Source organism: Bombina bombina, chromosome 9, assembly GCF_027579735.1.
Source record: "Bombina bombina isolate aBomBom1 chromosome 9, aBomBom1.pri, whole genome shotgun sequence".
Lineage (NCBI taxonomy): Eukaryota > Metazoa > Chordata > Amphibia > Anura > Bombinatoridae > Bombina > Bombina bombina.
The window spans coordinates 188,038,491-188,063,781 of NC_069507.1; the positions used below are offsets into that span (position 1 = coordinate 188,038,491).

General features: G+C 40.7%; 1 protein-coding gene across 1 annotated transcript in view; it reads right to left on the reverse strand.

The window, feature by feature from the left end:
- The window catches only part of EDRF1 (erythroid differentiation regulatory factor 1), a 287,034-nt gene that overhangs the window by 20,527 nt on the left and 241,216 nt on the right, over window positions 1–25,291 (reverse strand). Inside the window, exon 23 of the mRNA XM_053692524.1 lies at window positions 21,888–22,039. Coding sequence (XP_053548499.1) covers window positions 21,888–22,039 — 152 coding nt within the window. The remainder of the gene's footprint in view (window positions 1–21,887; window positions 22,040–25,291) is intronic.

The following is a 25,291-nucleotide window of genomic DNA, read 5'->3' on the forward strand; positions in this document are numbered from 1 at the left end:
GATAAATTTATTTCTCTTGTAGTGTATCCAGTCCACGGATCATCCATTACTTATGGGATATTAACTCCTCCCCAACAGGAAGTGCAAGAGGATTCACCCAGCAGAGCTGCTATATAGCTCCTCCCCTAACTGCCATTACCAGTCATTCGACCCGAAAACATGCAGAGAAAGGAAAACCATAGGGTGCAGTGGTGACAGTAGTTTAATGGAAAAAATTACCTGCCTTAAAGTGACAGGGCGGGCCGTGGACTGGATACACTACAAGAGAAATAAATTTATCAGGTAAGCATAAATTATGTTTTCTCTTGTTAAGTGTATCCAGTCCACGGATCATCCATTACTTATGGGATACCAATACCAAAGCTAAAGTACACGGATGACGGGAGGGACAGGCAGGCTCTTTATACGGAAGGAACCACTGCCTGAAGAACCTTTCTCCCAAAAACAGCCTCCGAAGAAGCAAAAGTGTCAAATTTGTAAAATTTGGAAAAAGTATGAAGAGAAGACCAAGTTGCAGCCTTGCAAATCTGTTCAACAGAAGCCTCATTCTTAAAGGCACAAGTGGAAGCCACAGCTCTAGTAGAATGTGCTGTAATTCTTTCAGGAGGGCTGCTGTCCAGCAGTCTCATAGGCTAACCGTATTATGCTACGAAGCCAAAAGGAGAGAGAGGTAGCCGAAGCTTTTTGACCTCTCCTCTGACCAGAATAAACGACAAACAGGGAAGACGTTTGTCGAAAATCCTTAGTTGCCTGTAGATAAAATTTCAGGGCACGGACTACATCTAGATTGTGTAGCAGACGTTCCTTTTTCGAAGAAGGATTAGGACACAAAGATGGAACCACAATCTCTTGATTGATATTCCTGTTAGTGACCACCTTAGGTAGGAACCCAGGTTTAGTACGCAGAACTACCTTGTCTGAATGAAAAATCAGATAAGGAGAATCACAATGTAAGGCAGATAACTCAGAGACTCTTCGAGCCGAGGAAATCGCCATTAAAAACAGAAACTTTCCAAGATAACAACTTGATATCAATGGAATGAAGGGGTTCAAACGGAACCCCCTGTAAAACATTAAGAACTAAGTTCAAACTCCATGGTGGAGCAACAGTTTTAAACACAGGCTTGATCCTAGCTAAAGCCTGACAAAAAGCTTGAACGTCCGGAACTTCTGACAGACGTTTGTGTAAAAGAATGGACAGAGCTGAAATCTGTCCCCTTTAAGGAACTAGCGGATAAACCCTTTTCTAAACCTTCTTGTAGAAAAGACAATATCCTCGGAATCCTAACCTTACTCCATGAGTAACTCTTGGATTCGCACCAATATAAGTATTTGCGCCATATCTTATGGTAAATCTTTCTGGTAACAGGCTTCCTAGCCTGTATTAAGGTATCAATAACTGACTCAGAAAAACCACGTTTTGATAAAATCAAGCGTTCAATTTCCAAGCAGTCAGCTTCAGAGAAATTAGATTTTGATGTTTGAAGGGACCCTGGATCAGAAGGTCCTGTTTCAGAGGTAGCGACCAAGGTGGACAGGATGACATGTCCACTAGATCTGCATACCAAGTCCTGCGTGGCCATGCAGGTGCTATTAGAATCACTGATGCTCTCTCCTGTTTGATTCTGGCAATCAATCGAGGAAGCATCGGGAAGGGTGGAAACACATAAGCCATCCCGAAGGTCCAAGGTGCTGTCAAAGCATCTATCAGAACCGCTCCCGGATCCCTGGATCTGGACCCGTAACGAGGAAGCTTGGCGTTCTGTCGAGATGCCATGAGATCTATCTCTGGTTTGCCCCAACGTCGAAGTATTTGGGCAAAGACCTCCGGATGAAGTTCCCACTCCCCCGGATGAAAAGTCTGACGACTTAAGAAATCCGCCTCCCAGTTCTCCACTCCCGGGATGTGGATTGCTGACAGGTGGCAAGAGTGAGACTCTGCCCAGCGAATTATCTTTGATACTTCCATCATTGCTAGGGAGCTTCTTGTCCCTCCCTGATGGTTGATGTAAGCTACAGTCGTGATGTTGTCCGACAAACCTGATGAACCCCCGAGTTGTTAACTGGGGCCAAGCCAGAAGGGCATTGAGAACTGCTCTCAATTCCAGAATGTTTATTGGTAGGAGACTCTCCTCCTGATTCCATTGTCCCTGAGCCTTCAGAGAATTCCAGACAGCGCCCCAACCTAGTAGGCTGGCGTCTGTTACAATTGTCCAGTCCGGCCTGCTGAATGGCATCACCCTGGACAGATGTGGCGAGAAAGCCACCATAGAAGAGAATTTCTGGTCTCTTGATCCAGATTCAGAGTAGGGGACAAGTCTGAGTAATCCCCATTCCACTGACTTAGCATGCACAATTGCAGCGGTCTGAGATGTAGGCGTGCAAAGGGTACTATGTCCATTGCTGCTACCATTAAGCCGATCACCTCCATGCATTGAGCTACTGACGGGTGTTGAATGGAATGAAGGACACGGCATGCATTTTGAAGCTTTGTTAACCTGTCTTCTGTCAGGTAAATCTTCATTTCTACAGAATCTATAAGAGTCCCCAAGAAGGGAACTCTTGTGAGTGGAAAGAGAGAACTCTTCTTTTCGTTCACCTTCCATCCATGCGACCTTAGAAATGCCAGTACTAACTCTGTATGAGACTTGGCAGTTTGAAAGCTTGAAGCTTGTATCAGAATGTCGTCTAGGTACGGAGCTACCGCAATTCCTCGCGGTCTTAGTACCACCAGAAGAGCACCCAGAACCTTTGTGAAGATTCTCGGAGCCGTAGCCAATCCGAATGGAAGAGCTACAAACTGGTAATGCCTGTCTAGAAAGGCAAACCTTAGATACCGGTAATGATCTTTGTGAATCGGTATGTGAAGGTAAGCATCCTTTAAATCCACTGTGGTCATGTACTGACCATTTTGGATCATGGGTAAAATTGTCCGAATAGTTTCCATTTTGAACGATGGAACTCTTAGGAATTTGTTTAGGATCTTTAAATCCAAGATTGGCCTGAAAGTTCCCTCTTTTTTGGGAACCACAAACAGATTTGAGTAAAACCCTTGTCCTTGTTCCGACTGCGGAACCGGATGGATCACTCCCATTAATAAAAGATCTTGTATGCAGCGTAGAAACGCCTCTTTCTTTATTTGGTTTGTTGACAACCTTGACAGATGAAATCTCCCTCTTGGGGGAGAGAATTTGAAGTCTAGAAGGTATCCCTGAGATATGATCTCTAACGCCCAGGGATCCTGGACATCTCTTGCCCAAGCCTGGGCGAAGAGAGAAAGTCTGCCCCCCACTAGATCCGTTCCCGGATCGGGGGCCCTCGATACATGCTGTCTTAGGGGCAGCAGCAGGTTTCCTGGCCTGCTTGCCCTTGTTCCAGGACTGGTTAGGTCTCCAGCCTTGTCTGTAGCGAGCAACAGCTCCTTCCTGTTTTGGTGCAGAGGAAGTTGATGCTGCTCCTGCTTTGAAATTACGAAAGGAACGAAAATTAGACTGTCTAGCCTTAGGTTTGGCTCTGTCTTGAGGCAGGGCATGGTCTTTACCTCCTGTAATGTCAGCGATAATTTCTTTCAACCCGGGCCCGAATAAGGTCTGCCCTTTGAAAGGTATATTAAGCAATTTAGATTTAGAAGTAACGTCAGCTGACCAGGATTTTAGCCACAGTGCTCTGCGTGCCTGAATGGCGAATCCGGAATTCTTAGCCGTAAGTTTAGTTAAATGTACTACGGCATCTGAAATAAATGAGTTAGCTAACTTAAGGGCTTTAAGCTTGTGTGTAATCTCATCTAATGGAGCTGATTCAAGTGTCTCTTCCAGAGACTCAAACCAAAATGCTGCTGCAGCCGTGACAGGCGCAATGCATGCAAGAGGTTGCAATATAAAACCTTGTTGAACAAACATTTTCTTAAGGTAACCCTCTAACTTTTTATCCATTGGATCTGAAAAGGCACAGCTATCCTCCACCGGGATAGTGGTACGCTTAGCTAAAGTAGAAACTGCTCCCTCCACCTTAGGGACCGTTTGCCATAAGTCCCGTGTGGTGGCGTCTATTGGAAACATCTTTCTAAATATCGGAGGGGGTGAGAACGGCACACCGGGTCTATCCCACTCCTTAGTAACAATTTCAGTAAGTCTCTTAGGTATAGGAAAAACGTCAGTACTCGCCGGTACCGCAAAATATTTATCCAACCTACACATTTTCTCTGGTATTGCAACTGTGTTACAATCATTCAGAGCCGCTAACACCTCCCCTAGTAATACACGGAGGTTTTCCAGCTTAAATTTAAAATTTGAAATATCTGAATCCAGTTTGTTTGGATCAGAACCGTCACCCGCAGAATGAAGCTCTCCGTCCTCATGTTCTGCAAATTGTGACGCAGTGTCTGACATGGCCCTAATATTATCAGCGCACTCTGTTCTCACCCCAGAGTGATCACGCTTACCTCTTAGTTCTGGTAATTTAGCCAAAACTTCAGTCATAACAGTAGCCATATCCTGTAATGTGATTTGTAATGGCCGCCCAGATGTACTCGGCGCTACAATATCACGCACCTCCCGAGCGGGAGATGCAGGTACTGACACGTGAGGCGAGTTAGTCGGCATAACTCTCCCCTCGTTGTTTGGTGAAATATGTTCAATTTGTACAGATTGACTTTTATTTAAAGTAGCATCAATACAGTTAGTACATAAATTTCTATTGGGCTCCACTTTGGCTTTAGCACATATAGCACAGATATCTTCCTCTGAATCAGACATGTTTAACACACTAGCAAATAAACTAGCAACTTGGAAATACTTTTCAAGTAATTTACTATAATATGAAAACGTACTGTGCCTATAAGAAGCACAGAAAAAGTTATGACAGTTGAAAATTAATAAACTGAAAAGTTATAGCATCAAATCTTTGTAAAAAAACACAATTTTAGCAAAGGATTGCTCCCATTAGCAAAGGATAACTAACCCTCATAGCAGAAAAAAATTAAAAAAAAATACAGAAATAAACGTTTTTTTATCACAGTCAACTACAATCTCACAGCTCTGCTGTGAGTGATTACCTCACTCAAAACAAGTTTTGAAGACCCCTGAGTTCTGAACCGGATCATGCAGGGAAGACAATAAACTTCTGATGCGTAGCAAAAGCACCTCTCCCCCTCACACATAACAGTGAGAGAGATCAGTAAACTGTCATAAATTAAATAAAACGACTGCCAAGTGGAAAAAAATAGTGCCCAAAACATTTTTTCACCCAGTACCTCAGAAAATTAAACGATTTTACATGCCAGCAAAAAACGTTTAACATTAATAAATTGAGTTTTATTAAAAAGCCTGTTGCTAGTCCCTGCAAATTAGGCTAAAGTTTTATGCATACAGTATAATTCCAGTGAAGTGCCATTCCCCAGAATACTGAAGTGTAAAATATACATACATGACAGCCTGATACCAGTTGCTGCTACTGCATTTAAGGCTGAGTTTACATTATATCGGTATGGCAGAATTTTCTCATCAATTCCATTGTCAGAAAATAATAAGCTGCTACATACCTCTTTGCAGATTAATCTGCCCGCTGTCCCCTGATCTGAAGTTTACCTCTCCTCAGATGGCCGAGAAACAGCAATATGATCTTAACTACTCCGGCTAAAATCATAGAAAAACTCAGGTAGATTCTTCTTCAAATTCTACCAGAGAAGGAATAACACACTCCGGTGCTATTATAAAATAACAAACTTTTGATTGAAGGTATGAAACTAAGTATAATCACCACAGTCCTCTCACACATCCTATCTATTCGTTGGGTGCAAGAGAATGACTGGTAATGGCAGTTAGGGGAGGAGCTATATAGCAGCTCTGCTGGGTGAATCCTCTTGCACTTCCTGTTGGGGAGGAGTTAATATCCCATAAGTAATGGATGATCCGTGGACTGGATACACTTAACAAGAGAAATATAGTTAAAAACATAATTTATGTAAGAATTTACCTGATAAATTAATTTCTTTCATATTGGCAAGAGTCCATGAGCTAGTGACATATGGGATATACAATCCTACCAGGAGGGGCAAAGTTTCCCAAACCTCAAAATGCCTATAAATACACCCCTCACCACACCCACAATTCAGTTTAACGAATAGCCAAGAAGTGGGGTGATAAAGAAAGGAGTAAAAAGCATCAACAAAGGAATTTGGAATAATTGTGCTTTATACAAAAAAACATAACTATCATAAAAAGGGTGGGCCTCATGGACTCTTGCCAATATGAAAGAAATTAATTTATCAGGTAAATTCTTACATAAATTATGTTTTCTTTCATGTAATTGGCAAGAGTCCATGAGCTAGTGACGTATGGGATATCAATACCCAAGATGTGGAACTCCACTCAAGAGTCACTAGAGAGGGAGGGATAAAAATAATAACAGCCATTTTCCGCCGGAAAAAATAATCCACAACCCAAAATAAAAGTTATTCTCAAAATGAAAAGAAAAACTTAAAACATCAGCAGAAGAATCAAACTGAAACAGCTGCCTGAAGAACTTTTCTACCAAAGACTGCTTCTGAAGAAGCAAATACATCAAAATGGTAGAATTTAGTAAATGTATGCAAAGAGGACCAAGTTGCTGCTTTGCAAATCTGATCAACTGAAGCTTCATTCTTAAAAGCCCACAAAGTGGAGACTGATTTAGTAGAATGAGCTGTAATTCTCTGAGGCGGGGCCTGACCCGACTCCAAATAAGCTTGATGAATCAAAAGCTTTAACCAAGAGGCCAAGAAAATAGCAGATGCCTTCTGACCTTTCCTAGGACCAGAAAATATAACAAATAGACTAGAAGCCTTCCTGAAATCTTTAGTAGCGTCAACATAATATTTCAAAGCTCTCACCACATCCAAAGAATGTAAGGATCTCTCCAAAGAATTCTTAGGATTAGGACACAAGGAAGGGACAACAATTTCTCTACTAATGTTGTTAGAATTCACAGCTTTAGGTAAAAATTTAAATGAAGTCCGCAAAACCGCCTTATCCTGATGAAAAATCAGAAAAGGAGATTCACAAGAAAGAGCAGATTGCTCAGAAACTCTTCTAGCAGAAGAGATGGCCAAAAGGAACAAGAAAGTAAATTAATGTCCAAAGAATGCATAGGCTCAAACGGAGGAGCCTGTAACGCCTTCAAAACCAAATTAAGACTCCAAGGAGGAGAAATTGATTTAATGACGGGCTTAATACGAACTAAAGCCTGTACAAAACAGTAAATATCAGGAACTTTAGCAATCTTTCTGTGAAATAAAACTGAAAGAGCAGAGATTTGTCCCTTCAAGGAACTTGCAGACAAACCCTTATCCAAACCATCCTGAAGAAACTGTAAAATTCTAGGGATTCTAAAAGAATGCCAAGAGAATTTAAGAGAAGAACACCATGAAATGTAGGTCTTCTAAACTTGATAATAAATCTTTCTAGAGACAGATTTACGAGCTTGTAACATAGTATTAATCACTGAGTCAGAGAAACCTCTATGACTTAGCACTAAGCGTTCAATTTCCATACCTTAAAATTTAAGGATTTGAGATCCTGATGGAAAAACGGACCTTGAGACAGTAGGTCCGGCCTTAACGGAAGTGGCCAAGGTTAGCAACTGGACATCCGAACAAGATCCGCATACCAAAACCTGTGTGGCCATGCTGGAGCCACCAGCAACACAAACGATTTTTCCATGATGATTTTGGATATCACTCTTGGAAGAAGAACTAGAGGCGGGAAAATGTAAGCAGGATGATAACACCAAGGAAGTGTCAGCGCATCCACTGCTTCCGCCTGAACATCCCTGGACCTGGACAGGTATCTGGGAAGTTTCTTGTTTAGATGAGATGCCATGAGATCTATCTCTGGAAGCCCCCACATCTGAACAATCTGAGAAAACACATCTGGATGGAGAGACCACTCCCCTGGATGTAAAGTCTGATGGCTAAGATAATCCGCCTCCCAATTGTCTACACCTGGGATATGCACCGCAGAGATTAGACAGGAGCTGGATTCCGCCCAAGCAAGTATACAAGATACTTCTTTCATAGCTTGGGGACTGTGAGTCCCACCCTGATTGACATATGCCACAGTTGTGATATTGTCTGTCTGAAAGCAAATGAACGGTTCTCTCTTCAACAGAGGCCAAAACTGAAGAGCTCTGAGAATTGCAGGGAGTTGTAAAATATTGATTGGTAATCTCGCCTCTTGAGATTTTCAAACCCCTTGTGCTGTCAGAGATCCCCAAACAGCACCCCAACATGAAAGACTTGCGTCTGTAGTGATCACAGTCCAGGTTGGCCGAACAAAGGAAGCACCTTGAACTAAACGCTGGTGATTTAACCACCACACCAGAGAGTGTCGAACATTGGGATTTAAGGATATTAACTGTGATATCTTTGTATAATCCCTGCACCATTGATTCAGCATACAAAGCTGGAGAGGTCTCATGTGAAAACGAGCAAAAGGAATTGCGTCCGATGCTGCAGTCATGAGGCCTAAAACTTCCATGCACATAGCCACTGAAGGGAATGACTGAGACTGAAGGTGCCGACAGGCTGCAACCAATTTCAAACGTCTCTTGTCTGTTAGAGACAGATTCATGGACACTGAATCTATCTGGAAACCTAAAAAGGTGACCCTTGTATGAGGAATCAAGAAACTTTTTGGTAAATTGATCCTCCAACCATGTCTTTGAAGAAACAACACTAGTTGATTTGTGTGAGATTCTGCAGAATGTAAAGACTGAGCTAGTACCAAGATATCGTCCAAATAAGGAAACACCGCAATACCCTGCTCTCTGATTACAGAGAGTAGGGCACCTAGAACCTTTGAAAAGATTCTTGGAGCTGTTGCTAGGCCAAATGGAAGAGCAACAGATTGGTAATGCTTGTCTAGAAAAGAGAATCTCAGGAACTGATAATGTTCTGGATGAATCGGAATATGAAGGTATGCATCCTGCAAGTCTATTGTAGACATATAATGTCCTTGCTTAACAAAAGGCAGAATAGTCCTTATAGTCACAATCTTGGAAGTTGGTACTCTTACATAACGATTCAAAATTTTTAGATCCAGAACTGGTCTGAAAGAATTTTCCTTCTTTGGGACAATGAATAGATTTGAATAAAAACATAATTTATGCTTACCTGATAAATTTATTTCTCTTGTAGTGTATCCAGTCCACGGATCATCCATTACTTATGGGATATATTCTCCTTCCCAACAGGAAGCTGCAAGAGTCCACCCACAGCAAAGCTGCTATATAGCTCCTCCCCCTAACTGCCATTACCAGTCATTCGACCGAAAACATGCAGAGAAAGGAAAACCATAGGGTGCAGTGGTGACTGTAGTTTAATGGAAAAATTACCTGCCTTAAAGTGACAGGGCGGGCCGTGGACTGGATACACTACAAGAGAAATAAATTTATCAGGTAAGCATAAATTATGTTTTCTCTTGCTAAGTGTATCCAGTCCACGGATCATCCATTACTTATGGGATACCAATACCAAAGCTAAAGTACACGGATGATGGGAGGGACAAGGCAGGTACTTAAACGGAAGTTACTACTGCCTGTAAAAAACCCTTCTCTTGCCCAAGCCTGAGCGAAGAGAGAGAGTCTGCCCCCCACCAGATCCAGTCCCGGATCGGGGGCTAACATTTCATGCTGTCTTGGTAGCAGTGGCAGGTTTCTTGGCCTGCTTTCCCTTGTTCCAGCCTTGCATTGGTCTCCAAGCTGGCTTGGCTTGAGAAGTATTACCCTCTTGCTTAGCGGACGTAGCACTTTGGGCTGGTCCGTTTTTACGAAAGGGACGAAAATTAGGTCTATTTTTTGCCTTGAAAGGCCGATCCTGAGGAAGGGCGTGGCCCTTACCCCCAGTGATATCAGAGATAATCTCTTTCAAGTCAGGGCCAAACAGCGTTTTCCCCTTGAAAGGAATGTTTAGTAGCTTGTTCTTGGAAGACGCATCAGCCGACCAAGATTTCAACCAAAGCGCTCTGCGCGCCACAATAGCAAACCCAGAGTTCTTAGCCGCTAACCTAGCCAATTGCAAAGTGGCGTCTAGGGTGAAAGAATTAGCCAATTTGAGAGCATTGATTCTGTCCATAATCTCCTCATAAGGAGGAGAATCACTATCGAGCGTCTTTATCAGCTCACGATGACATATTCACCCCACAAGTAAGGATGACGCCGTGGACCGGACACACCTATGTTGGAGAAATAGCCTCCGAAGAAGCAAGGTATCAAATTTGTTAAATTTGAAAAAGTATGAAACGCAGACCAAGACTCCGTCTTGTAATCTGTTCAACAGAAGCCACATTTAAAAAAGGCCCAAGTGAAAACCACAGCTCTAGTAGAATGAGCTGTAATCCCTTCAGGAGGCTGCTGTCCAGCAGTCTCATAAGCTAAATGAATTATGCTTTTTAACCAAAAAGACAAAGAGGTTGCTGAAGTCCTTTGACCTCTCCTCTGTCCAGAATAGACAACAAACAAGGTGAATGTTTGATGAAAATCTGTAGTAGCTTGTAAGTAAAACTTTAAAACACGAACCACGTCCAAATTGTGTAATAGACGTTCCTTCTTTGAAGAAGGATTAGGATACAAGAATGGAACAACAATCTCTTGAGTGATATTCTTGTTAGATACCACCTTAGGTAAAAACCCAGGTTGGTACACAGGACTACCTTATCCGTACGGAGAACCAGATAAGGAGAATCACATTGCAACGCAGATAACTCGGAGACTCTATGAGCCGAGGAAATAGCTACCAAAAAGGAACTTTCCAAGATAGAAGTTTGATATCTATGGAATGAAAAGGTTCAAATGGAACTCCTTGAAGAACCTTAAGAACCAGCTTTAAGCTCCATGGCGGAGCAACATTTTTAACCACAGGCTTGGTTCTAACCAAAGCCTGACCAAATGCCTGAACGTCTAGAATACCTGCCAGACGCTTGTGCAAAAGAATAGACAGAGTAGAAATCTGTCCTTTTAAAGAACTAGCTGACAACCCTTTTCTCAAAATCATCTTGGAGAAAAGATAATATCCTGGGAATCCAGACTTTACTCCATGAGTAACCCTTGGATTCATAACAATAAGATATTTACACCATATCTTATGTTAAATTTTCCTAGAGACAGGCTTTTATGCCTGTATTAAGGTATCAATTACTGACTCGGAGAAGCCATGCTTTGATAACATCAAGCGTTCTGTCTCCAGGCAGTCCATCTCAGATTAGTTATATTTAGATGGTTGAAAAGACCCTGAGGTAGAGGGTCCTGTCTCAGAAGCAGAGACCGTGGTGGAAAGGATGACATGTCCACCAGATCTGCATACCAGGTCCTGCGTGGCCACGCAGGCGCTGTCAAAAGCACCAAAGCACTCTCCTGCTTGATCTTGTGCAAACCCCTCCGGAGGGAATTCCCACTCCCCCGGATGAAAAGTCTGACGACTTAGAAAATCTGCCTCCCAGTTCTCAACACCTGGGATAGGGATAGCTTTTAGACAAGAGTGAGTCTCTGTCCAGTGAATTATTTTAAGACTTCTAACATTGCTAGGGAACTTCTGTTCTCCCTTGATGGTTGATGTAAGCCACAGTCGTGATATTGTCCGACTGAAATATGATGTACCTCAGAGTTGCTAACTGAGGCCAAGTCTGAAAAGCATGGAATATCGCTCCCAGTTCCAGAATATTCATTAGAAGGAGGGTCTCCTCCTGAGTCCACTATCCCTGAGCCTTCAGGGAGTTCCTGACTGTATCCCAACCTAAAAGGCTGGCATCTGTTGTAACAATTGTCCCATCTGACCTGCGGAAGGTCATACCCTTGGACAGATGGACCCGAGATAGTCACCAGAGAAGAGAATCTCTGGTTTCTTGGTCCGGATTTAACAGGAGAACAAATCTGTGTAATCCCCGTTCCTCTGGCTGAGCATGCATAGTTGCAGTGGTCTGAAATGTAGGCGTGCAAACGGTACTATGTCCCTTGCCGCTACCATTAAGCCGATTACATTCATGTACTGAGCCACCAAAGGGCGCGGATGGAATGAAGAACACGGCAGAAATTTAGAAACTTTGACAACCTGGACTCCGTCAGGTAAATTTTAATTTCTACAAAATCTATCAGAATCCCTAGGAGGGAAACCCTTGATATTGGGGATAGAGAACTCTTTCCTTGTTCACTTTCCACCCATGCGATCTCAGAAATGCCAGTACTACGTCCGTATGAGACTTGGCAACTTGGATGTTTGACGCCTGTATCAGGATGTCGTCTAAATAAGGGGCCACTTCTATGCCCCGCGGCCTAAGGACCGCCAAAGTGACCCCAGAACCTCCATAAAGATTCTAGGGGCTGTAGTTAACCCAAAGGAAAGAGCTACAAACTGGTAATGCCTGTCTAGAAAGGCAAACCTGAAAAACCGATGGTGATCTTTATGCATCGTAATGTGAGGATAAGCATCCTTCAAATCCATTGTAGTCCTCTATTGACTCTCCTGGATCATAGTTAAGATGGTACGAATAGTTTCCATCTTAAATGATAGAATTCTAAAGAATTTGTTTAAGATCTTTTAGATCCAAAATAGGTCTGAAGGTTTCCTTTCCTTGGGAACCACAAACCGATTTGAGGAAAACTGTGTCTCTGTTCCTCTATTGGAACTGAATGGGTCACGTACACAATGCAAGAATGTCTCTTTCTTTATCTGGTTTGCAGATAAATGTGAAAGGCAAAAACTCCCCTTTTTTGGGGGGGAAAGCTTTGAAATCCAGAAGATATCTCTGGGGTATAATTTCCAATGCCCAGGGATCCTGGGCATCTCTTGCCCACGCCTGGGCGAAGAATGAAGTCTGCCCCCTATAGGATCCGTTACCAGATAGGGGTCCGTTCCTCATGCTGTTTTAGAGGCAGCAGCAGGCTCCTTGACCTGCTTATCTTTGTTCCAGGTCCGGTTGTCTCCAGACCGCCTTGGACTGAGCAAAAGTTCCCTCTTATTTTGCCTTAGAGGAAGTTGATGCCACACCTGCCTTGAATTTTCGAAAGGCACGAAAATTAGGCCTTTTTTGTCCCTTGATTTGGACCTGTCCTGAGGAAGGGCATGATCTTTTCCTCCAGTGATATAAGTAATAATCTCCTTCAAACTAGGCCTGAATAGGGTCTGCCCCTTGAAGGGAAGTTAAGTAGCTTATTTATTAAAGTCACGACAGCTGACCATGATATAAGCCATAGCGCTCTGCGCGCCAGTATAGTAAAAAACAGAATTCTTAGCCGTTAGTCTAGTCAAAGGAACAAAGGCATCAGAAAACAAAGGAATTGGCTAGCTTAAGTGCTCTAAGCTTGTCAAATATATTCATCCAATGGAGCCTGTAAAGCCTCATCAAGAGATTCAAACCAGAACGCCGCAGCAGCAGTGACAGGAGCAATGCGTGCAAGGGGCTGCAGGATAAAACCTTGTTGAATAAACATTTTTTATCCATTGGATCTAAAAAAGCACAACAGTCCTCGCCAGAGGTAGTGGTACGCTTAGCTAGAGTAGAAACTCTTCTCTCCACCTTAGGAACTGTCTGCCATAAGTCCCGTGTGGTGGCAACTATTAGAAAACATTCTTCTAAAAAATAGGAGGGGAAGAGAACGGCACACCTGGTCTATCCTATTCCTTATGAAAAATTTTAGTAAACCTCTTTAGGTATTGGAAAAACATAAGTACACACCGGCACTGCATATTATTTATCCAGTCTACACAATTTCTCTGGCACTGCGATTGTACACATTCATTCAGAGCAGCTAAAGCCTCCCTGAGCAACAAGTGGAGGTTCTCAAGCATAAATTTTAAATGTAGAAATATCAGAATCAGGTTAAATCATCTTCCCTGAGTCACAAATATCACCCACAGACTAAGCATATTGTGAGGTAGTATCAGACATGGTTCTTAAAGCGTCTGTATGCTCTGTATCTACCCCCAGAGCTGTTTTGCTTTCCTTTAATTTCAGGTAGTCTGACTAATACTGCTGCCAGTGTATTATACACAACCTTTGCCATGTCTTGTAAAATAAACGCTATGGGCGCCATTGATATACTTGGCGCCATTTGAGCGTGAGTCCCTGGAGCGGGAGTCAAAGGGTCTGACACGTGGGGAGAGTTAGTCGGCATAACTTCCCCCTCAACAGAATCCTCTGGTAAAATAAACGCTATGGGTGCCCTTGATGTACTTGGCGCCATTTGAGCGTGAGTCCCTAAAGCGGGAGTCAAAGGGTCTGACACATGGGGAGAGTTAGTCGGCATAACTTCCCCCTCGACAGAATCCTCTGGTGATAATGTTTTTAAATACAAAAAATGATCTTTATTGTTTAACATGAAATCAGTACATCTGGTACACATTCTAAAATGGGGTTCCACCATGGCTTTAAACATAATAAACACAGAGCCTCCTCTATGTTAGACATGTTAGAACTAATAAAGAGACTAGTAAGCTTGGAAAACACTTTAAATCAAGTTAACAAGCAAATATAACAAACGTTACTGTGCCTTTAAGAGAAACAAATTTTGTCAAAATTTGAAAAACAGTAAAAAAAGGCAGTAAATCAAACGAAATTTTTACAGTACATGTAATAAGTTAACAGAGCATTGCACCCACTTGCAAATGGATGATTAACCCCTTAATGCAAAAAACAGATAAAAAAAAAAAAAAAAAAAAACGACATTTTTTTAAACAGACACAACAAAACTGCCACAGCTGAGCTGTGGATTACCTTCCCTATAACTGTTTCTATGCAAAATTTAAGCCAGCCATGTGGAAAAATTAGGCCCCAATAAGTTTTTATCACCAAACATATGTTAAAAAACGATTAAACATGCCAGCAAACGTTTTAAAACACATTCTTATAAGAGTATGTATGTCTATTAATAAGCCTGATCCAGTCGCTATCACTGCATTTAAGGCTTTACTTACATTACTTCGGTATCAGCAGTATTTTCTTAGTCAATTCCATTCCTTAGAAAAATATTTTACTGCACATACCTTATTTGCAGGAAAACCTGCACGCCATTCCCCCTCTGAAGTACCTTACTCCTCAGAATGTGTGAGAACAGCAACTGGATCTTAGTTACGTCTGCTAAGATCATAGAAAAAACGCAGGCAGATTCTTCTTCCAAATACTGCCTGAGATAAACAGCACACTCCGGTGCCATTTAAAAATAACAAACTTTTGATTGAAGAAATAAACTAAGTATAAAAAACCACAGACTCTCACGACCTCCTATCTATGTTGAGACTTGCAAGAGAATGACTGGTAATGGCAGTTAGGGGAGGAGCTATATAGCAGCTTTGCTGTGGGTGGACTCTTGCAGCTTCCTGTTGGGAAGGAGAATATATCCCATAAGTAATGGATGATCCGTGGACTGGATACACTTAACAAGAGAAACCCCATACCTTGTTCCTGAAAAGGAACCGGCATGATTACCCCTGAAACACACAGGTCTGAAACACACTTCAGGAAAGCCTGAGCTTTTACTGGATTTGCTGGGATACGCAAGAGAAAAAATCTTCTCACAGGAGGACTTACTCTGAATCCTATTCGATACCCTTGAGAGACAATGCTCTGAATCCATTAATATTGGACAGAATTTATCCAAAAATCCTTGAAAAACCTTAATCTGCCCCCTACCAGCTGAACTGGAATGAGGGCCGCACCTTCATGCGGACTTAGGGGCTGATTTTGGTTTTTTAAAAGGCTTGGATTTATTCCAATTTGAGGAAGGCTTCCAATTGGAAACAGATTCCTTGGGGAAGGATTAGATTTTTGTTCCTTATTTTGACGAAAGGAACGAAAACAGTTAGAAGCCTTAGATTTACCCTTAGGTTTTTATCTTGAGGCAGAAAAAAACCCTTTCCTCCAGTAACAGTTGAAATAATAGAATCCAACTGAGAACCAAATAAATTATTACCTTGGAAAGAAAGAGATAATAATCTAGACTTAGATGTCATATCAGCATTCCAAGATTTAAGCTATAAAGCTCTTCTAGCTAAAATAGCTAAATACATGGATCTAACATCAATTTTGATAATATAAAAAATGGCATCACAAATAAAATGATTAGCATGTTGCAGTAAGCGCACAATGCTAGATATGTCAGAATCCAATTCTTGTTGCGCTAAATTCTCCAACCAAAAAGTTGATGCAGCCGCAACATCAGCCAAAGAAATTGCAGGCCTGAGAAGATGACCTGAATTTAAAGGACCAGTCAATACAGTAGATCTGCATAATCAACAAATGCATGATAAGAAGACAATGCAATAGCACTTAGTCTGAACTTCAAATGAGATGCAGATTTTTGTTAAATAAATTGCAAAGTTATATCTATTTCCACTCCCCCTGTATCATGTGACAGCCATCAGCCAATCACAAATGCATATACGTATATGCTGTGAATTCTTGCACATGCTCAGTAGGAGTTGGTGACTCAAAAAGTGTAAATATAAAAAGACTGTGCACATTTTGTTAATGGAAGTAAATTGGAAAGTTGTTTAAAATTGCTGCTCTATCTGAATCATGAAGTTTAATTTTGACTTGAGTGTCCCTTTAAATAGGCTTTCCTTAGATAGGATTCAAGTTTCATATCTAAAGGATCTTTAAAAGAAGTACTATCTTCCATAGGAATAGTGGTACGTTTAGCAAGAATAGAAATAGCCCCATCAACTTTGGGGATCTTTACCTCACCACCTCCATAGGAGGCAAAGTTTGTAAAAACTGAATTGTGGGTGTGGTGAGAGGTGTATTTATAGGCATTTTGAGGTTTGGGAAACTTTGCCCCTCCTGGTAGGATTGTATATCCCATACGTCACTAGCTCATGGACTCTTGCCAATTACCTGAAAGAAAGGAGCCCAAGAGCAGTAATGCACTACATGGAGCTAGCTGAACACATCTGCTGAGCCAATGACAAGGGAAAAATGTGTATCCACCAATCACCAGGCTAGCTATCAGTAGTGCATTGCTGCTACTGATGATATTTTATATATATATATATATATATATATATATATATATATATATATATATATATATATATATATATATACATACATACACACACATACATACACACACACACACACACACACACATTTTCAGTATATCTTCTTCCGAGTTTAGATTGGACTTTCACAAACCACCGAGAAACTGATGGCCTCTGAATAACGTAAAAAAATTAAACGTTGCGATTCAGATAGATCATGCAGTTTTAAACAACTTCCAAATCTACATCTACATCTATTATTTAAAGGGACATTGAACACTACATTAAAGGGACAGTCAACACCCAAAATACACTTACTTTATTGTAATAGTTTCCACTCGATTAGTCTATACATCATTCACAGGAGTAGTCCACACGGAATAGCTACTTTTTTTGGAAAAGTTTAGTGCCGTTTTGAAGAAAAAAACATGGATCCCAAACTATTCCTACATCTATGTCACTTTGATCCTGATTTTCTCTGCAAATCGCCTGAGTGTCAGCCACGACGACGACTCTTTGTACACAGTCAATTGCGCATGCGCAGTTTGTTCAGACCGTCGCTCTGTCTTTTTATGCACGGAACTATGGAAAGGTTCCCATTGTATGACACAAAGCGAAGAGAATGTGCATGCTTTAAGCTAAAAGCTTGGCCTCCTGATGTCATCAACTTAGCCAAGCACGAGAGCATTAAAAAAAAAAAAAGCGAAAGAAGCTGTGGGGAAGAAGATGATGAGAGGAGGAGTTTGGGATCCATGTTTTTTTAAAAACGGCACTAAACTTTTAGAAAAAAGTAACTATTCCATGTGGACTACTCCTGTGAATAATGATGTATAGACTAATCGGGTGGCAACTATTACAATAAAGTAAGTATTTTGGGTGTTGACTGTCCCTTTAATGCTAGATATAATGATGCATTCAAAGAAAAGGATTAGATTAGTCTGACAATAACACATAGATGTATTTTTCAAAGTTCCATCAGCTGTTTAACTATTGGTAAAATAAGTGTAAAGTTTTAGTGTCTATTAAACTATGGGAGCTGCCATGCTGTAACTTATTGGCCACAGCAGAGAAGGTAACCTAAGAGACAGTTATAAATAGGTCAGTAGAGTGTGCAGCTAATGGCTATGTGGACTATTACAGTGTTATGCGCTTCATTTCTAACAGGAACTGAAAAGCTCAAAATTTCAGAATGGAATTACAGGAAAAGGGGACCAAATAAATAATGAAAGAATATTGCAGCCTATATATATATATGGTGAGTGCTGGGTGTTTCTATGTGTTGTATTACTTTTTATTTGTAATCTCCCTTGGTTCTTGCACCCATTCCGGACTGGGGTTAACTGCCTGTGGCTCTGGTGACATCACAGCGTTTTTGGAGTGCTATTTAGCACCCAGGGCTGGATGTTGCTGAGTCACAGGATGTGTACCTGATCCGGTCTTGGAGTGCAGTTCCCTTCCATGTTTTGTATTTTCTATGGGTGATTACAGCCACCTGTGCACCCCTTCTTTGTTCTCAGTTTGTTTAGCTTTGTGAGCTTGCATGATGGTGTGGCTGTGTTAGGGACTCAGGCTATGGAAAGGACCTTGACGTGGTGCCTGAGCTTTCCCATTTGGCCAGATGCGGTGACTAACCTTTCCAGTTGTGATTTTATCTTAGCTGTGAGCTAGCTAGTGAGTGCTGGGTGTTTCTATGTGTTTATATATATATATATATATATATATATATATGTGTGTGTGATCATTTTATATTACCACCTCAAAGTGTTTAATATCCCTTTAATGTGCTTTATGTATACTTTGTTCAAAAGCATACCTAGGTAGGCTCAGACGCAGTAATGCAATACTGGGAGATAGATGTTGATTGGTGGCTGCACAGACATGCCTCTTGTCATTGGCTCACCTTTGTTCAGCTAGATCCCAGTAGTGCATTACTGCTCCTTCAACAAAGAATATCAAGTCAATGATGCAAATTTAATAGAAGTAAATTGAAAAGTTGCATAAGATTATACAATCTATCTGAACAATGAAATAAAACTATTTGGATTTCATGTCCCTTTAAAGCCTCACCGAGCCAAAAAGCTTTGCTGCAAAAATAAAATACCAAAATAAACTTTGTCTGGACTTGCTTCTATCAAAACAATGATCAACCTGTAATACTTTTAGTTCTCTGACCATGATTCCGAAACCCCCCAAGAACAACAGTTGACAGGTTTGTAATCTGATATGACACAGAAAAATAAAACCCGGTTTTCATCTGAAGCAGAAATCACAGACATCCTGCAAGATTGGATGTTAGAACACTAAGAACCCTTTCAAATGTGGTGAGTCCAAAACCTGAGCAACTTGAAATTATCTGTAAGGATGAAAACCTCTGATGTAGCGAATTCCCAAAGTGGGTTGTACAGCCTTCTAGGGGGAGGGGCGGTAGGATTACAGAAGGGAGTACTGATAGGTTCTAGTGATGGAGAGGGGGGCACGGGTATTACTATAGGGGCGCTAGTAGGTAAGGTGAGGAAGAAGGCGCTTATTTGAGATCCTGCAAGGAAGAGCATTGTCACGGATACCAAACAGCCAAGGCTACCCCCCACCCCCCTACTACATGGCTCACTCCTTGTTACATTAGATTTGGCCATTTCATGGCTTACAGGATCTCCCAGATGCGTGCTCGGTGTTTTGCTGTGTACACTTGGTCATGGAAGAGCTGATCTATGACCGGGAAAAACCCTCCTAGGCTGGCCAGGCTCCTGGAACTCCCGGTCGGCTGCCTCACAACGGACACTCTCCTAACCCATCTCTGGCTGGCTGGCCGGATCCTAGAACTCCCTGTCGGCCACAGAACATCAGGACACCCGCTAAATTTACCCATGGTGGCTCCAGTGGCCCTTTGCCCCAAAACTCAGCTCTTTTGGGGATTGGTAGCCCCTAGGGAGGACAAGAGATGGGGTAATTACCGGAGGGAAGCTCCTTTGGGAACCAGGGGTTTTGGACACACCCCTACCCCCATAACTTCAACGGACTGTATCTCCTGTCCCCAGTAACGAATCACGCCACTTTTTGGACTGTGGCTGTTTGGACTGTGACACCCTGGAAGTGCTGCCGCTCCACTGGGATCACCCTGAAACAGCCACCCCTGGGTACTGGGATTTTGTGGGACTGGGGCTGCTATGGAGGCGCCAGCCTGTCTGGAGGGACGGGAATGGCGTGAAAAATGTGGGATTGTCCAGTGTCTTATCAAGATGAGCTGTGTGTATAAAAGGAGTGTGTGTTTCCCAATAAAAAAAAAAAAGAGTTCCTGTTTCACCTGAATGTTACTATGTCTAGTTATTTGGGTGGGCTCCTGCTAAAAATCACTTTCCTGGGGTACAAAGCAGCCTGTTCCAGGCAGAGGAAGGACCCTCTGGCAGAGCTACCAAGTCTGGGTAGCCATAGTCTGCCACATGGTGGGACCCTGAATACTGGTGTTGTCGGCATCAGGGGTGGCTACAGGCTGTGGTCACTTGCCAGCTACATAGCTGCAGTCGGCAGGGAGGAAGCAGGAACCGTTTGGTGGAGCTACCCAGCCAGGGTATCCGTCACAAGCAGCATAATTTGTTTTATCGTAGATGGGTAGAGCAAAATCAGATTTACCACTTTGTATTTGAAGTTTTACTACTCTGATTTTGTGTCTTTTGGTAGTTCAGGTTTATCTGCAATTGATACTCTGACTGTGAAAGCAACAAGTTGTAAAGGAAAATTGCATTCTTTGTTTTACCAGCACTGTACATTAGCTTGCATTGCTAACATTGTCATAGTTCAAGAATACACTTTTTATACACGTTTATTGGAACCGTTGTGTAACTATACTCCAAGCAAAGATCTCTGAACATGACATAAAAACCAGACATGGGGAAACCAGTATCTCTTCATCAAGCTCACCCATCATATAACCACTTATATTTCAAGTACAGTTATTTTTTTTTTAAATAATATATATATTGTGGATTGGACTCGAATATAAACAAACACTTAACTCACCACTTGTAATATGAGCATAACGAGCTCGCTAATAGCGCTCCCAGCTCTATCCATTAAAATATAGGATGTGCTAAAAACAGTTTAACCGAGTTAAGATGCTCCGGTTTCAATTTTTGACCATCCACTTATAATAAAAGATTGTGCATAATTCTTAGCACGTGACCGTGTTCCTTTTGTAATACAGCCCTAAATGTGATATATAAGATGCTTGCACATCAGCCATCACATTTAAAAAGCTAACAGCACAAAATCAAGAAAATAGCTTTTTAATTAAAGAGTTTAATTCAAATGCTGAATAAATGTTTAATTAATTGTTACCTTTTAAAATGATATTGAGTTATTTTCATTAGGGGTTGTGTTTGGCTATTCTGGATAATAGTTTTATCGGGTAAGGAAAAGGGCGCTGATGATGAGGTTATAGAGCCAAGTAAGTTTGTGAACCACTGCTTTAGTGCATTCCCTTGCGTGGTCCTACAATCAAAATAGTAACCCAGACGACACACACCGCACTAGGGCAAAGCTACAGCTCACGCAGCTGTACCCTAAAGAGGTAGAAAAAGGACAGAAGCCAGCTGAAGATGAGGAATTCTATATTGTTTTGGGAAGTGCCTATATACTCTATGTAGCAACAATGAAGGTTATATAACAAGAGCATGAAGAAATCTAAAATCACAATTATCTTTAAAATGTAGCATTAATATAATTCAGTTAAATCTCTCTTAATGAGTCTGCTTTTGGTGAAAGTAGCAATCTTTAGTGCACTTCATTCTCTGCCACAATATTGCTTGCTTAATTAACCTATAGTTGGCTTCATAGGTTTAATGAAAATGAAATTATTATTTTAGGTACAAAAAAAAAAACCAATTACCTGCTCTTCTTCTTTGATGATGTTAGAAGCTTAACGCACTGCAGGAGAAGGAACGACAAGCGAGATTCAAAAATATTAATGAGTTTCAGCACTTCTTCCTTGCTGAGATTACCAGAGGAATCGCCTGCGATCTCACTTCCATCCCTAGTTCCCTAGGAAGAACAAAATGTATTGTATTATTATGCATATCACATTTTCCTTTAACATATATACATAGACAAGTATCCATACAAGATTGATTTTGGTTTTTCAATTCACAGAACACAATACCCCATGGTGTTAAATTCAGTGAATACCCATTCAATAAATGCTCTGGCATGAAAACTATTTGCCTTTTTTTTTTTTTAATACTTCGTTCTGCTGCTGAATATCAATTGAAGGCAAAGCCTGCTCTTTATTTAAAGTGACTTATCAATGTAATGCATTCCTTTCACATTCTCCGCAGGGACATGAAATGCTTTGCTTTAGTTAAATGCCAGAGTTCCGCAAAAAAAGTACAGGCTGAACTAGTGAGATTTTTAAGCCATTAAAGGGAAGGAAAATGGATTAGTCAAGTCCTTTCCTTATGAAGTCTGACAAACTTTATATGTATCGCTCATTCTCTGATATTAGCGCTTTTTTTCTGGTGGCAGCATAGACGTAAATGTGAAAATGTTACATTATAATGTCTGTCTTTTGCTTGCTGGTTACTAAACAAAGATAACGGAAAATGGCAGCAGATTCTTTTGCTATAAGAACTAAGTGCACAGGGTGGAATGGTGTCTGTGCACGTATGAAAAAATAAAATATTCCTGAATAAGAATGTTTAATGATAATAATGTAAGTATTTAACTTTGCATATATGGTTCATAGATCAAGAACAACCTAAAACTGAATTACTTAGCATAAAAAATGGAAGATTTTAAAAATATATTCTTATTTATTACAACTTTCTTTATAAAGGTGTAGTTGTACACAAACGTATTTACCAATACAGACTGCACTTTTAGAATTTGCCTAAACAGAGTTGTATCAGCGCTAATAGGTTGAAAGCCTGTTTTGTACAGTTCCTATGTATGGATCAGAAGGTCAGTAAAGGGCAATTAAGAGCATTATTATTCTAACTCAACCTGGTTGATTCAGTTGTATAGTCCATGAGAAGAGCCGTACTTCTCAGAGATTTCAGTTGCCATAGGTAATGAAGTACAATCAAGAAAAAAACAGAACAAATAAAAAATGACAGATAATAAAAATAAAAAAATAACCTCCTTCAGATATGCAGCAATTTCATTTAGTTGAATCTTAGAGATAAAACAATGGAGGTAGACCTTGAATAAAGTGCAAATTATATGCACAACATTATGAAGTTAAAGGGACATTGTACATTAGATTTTTTTTGCATAAATGTTTTGTAGATGATCCATTAACATAGCCCATCTGGGTGTGTTTTTGTAACAAAATTATATTTTTGATTAGTTCTAAATAACATTGTGCTGATTCTCAGACTCCTAACCATGCCTCAGATGTATGCTGATGTATACAGACTCCTGGTTGTGTAATGGGTCTTTTCATATGCAGGGAGGGGGGCGTGTCTGCTATTCATGCTTTCTCAGCCCTTTTCAGTGGGTGTCCCAGCCTAACCTTATCAACAGTACTTAGCTGGGAGCTTCTAATTAAGTTTTTAAAAAAGGCTTTATACTGGATTTTTATATCAGTATCTGTGCTTATTCTTTTTTATAGTAGTGTCTATTACATGCAGTTAAATGAGATTGGTGTATACCAGTGTTTCTCAACTAGTGTGCCGTGAGAGATACTCAGGTTTGCTGCGGCAGACTGACAACAGTGTGACATATTTTTTAAATTTTGCTTGTTTTTTTTATTCTGGGCTGTTTTTTTATTGTGAGTGAGATGATGACGGAGGGTAACTGCGCAGCGGCAGCTCACTTCCCTGACCCGTGTTTACACTTGAAAGGAACCCCCACTCACCACAACACGTGTCTAGAGCTGGCTCTACATGCCGCAACACTTCAATCCCCAATGCATGCTGGCGCAGCTTTGCTCCTCCTCCAGAACAGTTTCAGCCAGCAAGGGTGTCCCTCTTTCAAATTTTGAAATATTGGGAGGTATGTGACAGGCTCATCAGGCATCATTTACAACCATGACATATTGACATTCATTCACAGACAATCATTATGATTGTTTGTTAATGAATGTCAATATGTCATGTATAGTTTGTAGGAGGCATGGCATGACAGCACAGTACAGTGTGTGTGTATATATATATATATATATATATATTATATATATATATATATATATATATATATATATATATACACATACACACATATATATATGTATATATAACACTACTTTCTCTATGGCACACCACTTGAAAGTACCCAAACGTGGCGGGGATCTTGAACAACTTTTAGCCAAACGAGAAATTTTTTGGATCTTTAAATTGAGTACCAGAGTACCGAAAGGCCTTAACTCTAGGTTCGACTTAATTAACTATTGGGAATATCTTTAACATAGCCATATATTATATTCAGAGCCAGGGGTCAGTTATATTTCCATCTTGGCCCCAAGAGCTTCATTTCACATAAATATAATAGTATGCCATACTATCATTCCTAATTAAGTAGGAAACATGAGTTTATACAATGTAGAAAGGGTTTTACATAATGTAACATAAGACACTTGATTGACATCTTAAATTGAGGGTATATTTTCTCCCCCACTCCCACCTTCCTGTTCTCCTTGTTTCCACTGCAATCTGTTCATATTTCCAACATACAAGTAATTTGATTCCAAAGTTTTCCATTAACTGAAACATATATGCAGGGATAGCACAAACCTACATTAAATCCAACTAACAAATTCTAAAATAAAATAAAATAAAAATCAGAACAACTATCAATTCCTTCCATAGTACCCCTTGTATAGTGCGACTTGTATAGTGCGACTAGTAAATGTTATACGAATCCTGTCATCCCACAACATAGTTGAAAATTTATTAATTTATAAATAATAAAATCCAAAATTTCTTTTTTAGAGCAATGAGATATTTCACTAGTTGTGGATTAGATACCCATACATCAAATAATGGTTATACAGGGTCCGTAATGAAATATAGATTATAATTGTAAATATGTGTTCTTATGCATGTCTTTGCTGACCACAAGCATCGAGTAGCGCAATTGTGTGTTTTTAATTTGCAATCAATTTTGAGCCAATGAAAATTTTGTATCTGCTTTTAAATAGCAGGAGTGAACACAGCACTATAGGCTATGACTACGGCTTAACCGCCGAAACGCGTAAGCCCAGTGCTGCGCTCACTCTGCTAAGCTGTGAGGATCTCCTTGTTTGCAACTTTTTGCAATTTTTAACCTAAGAAAATAAAGGTCAAGTTTTACTTTTAC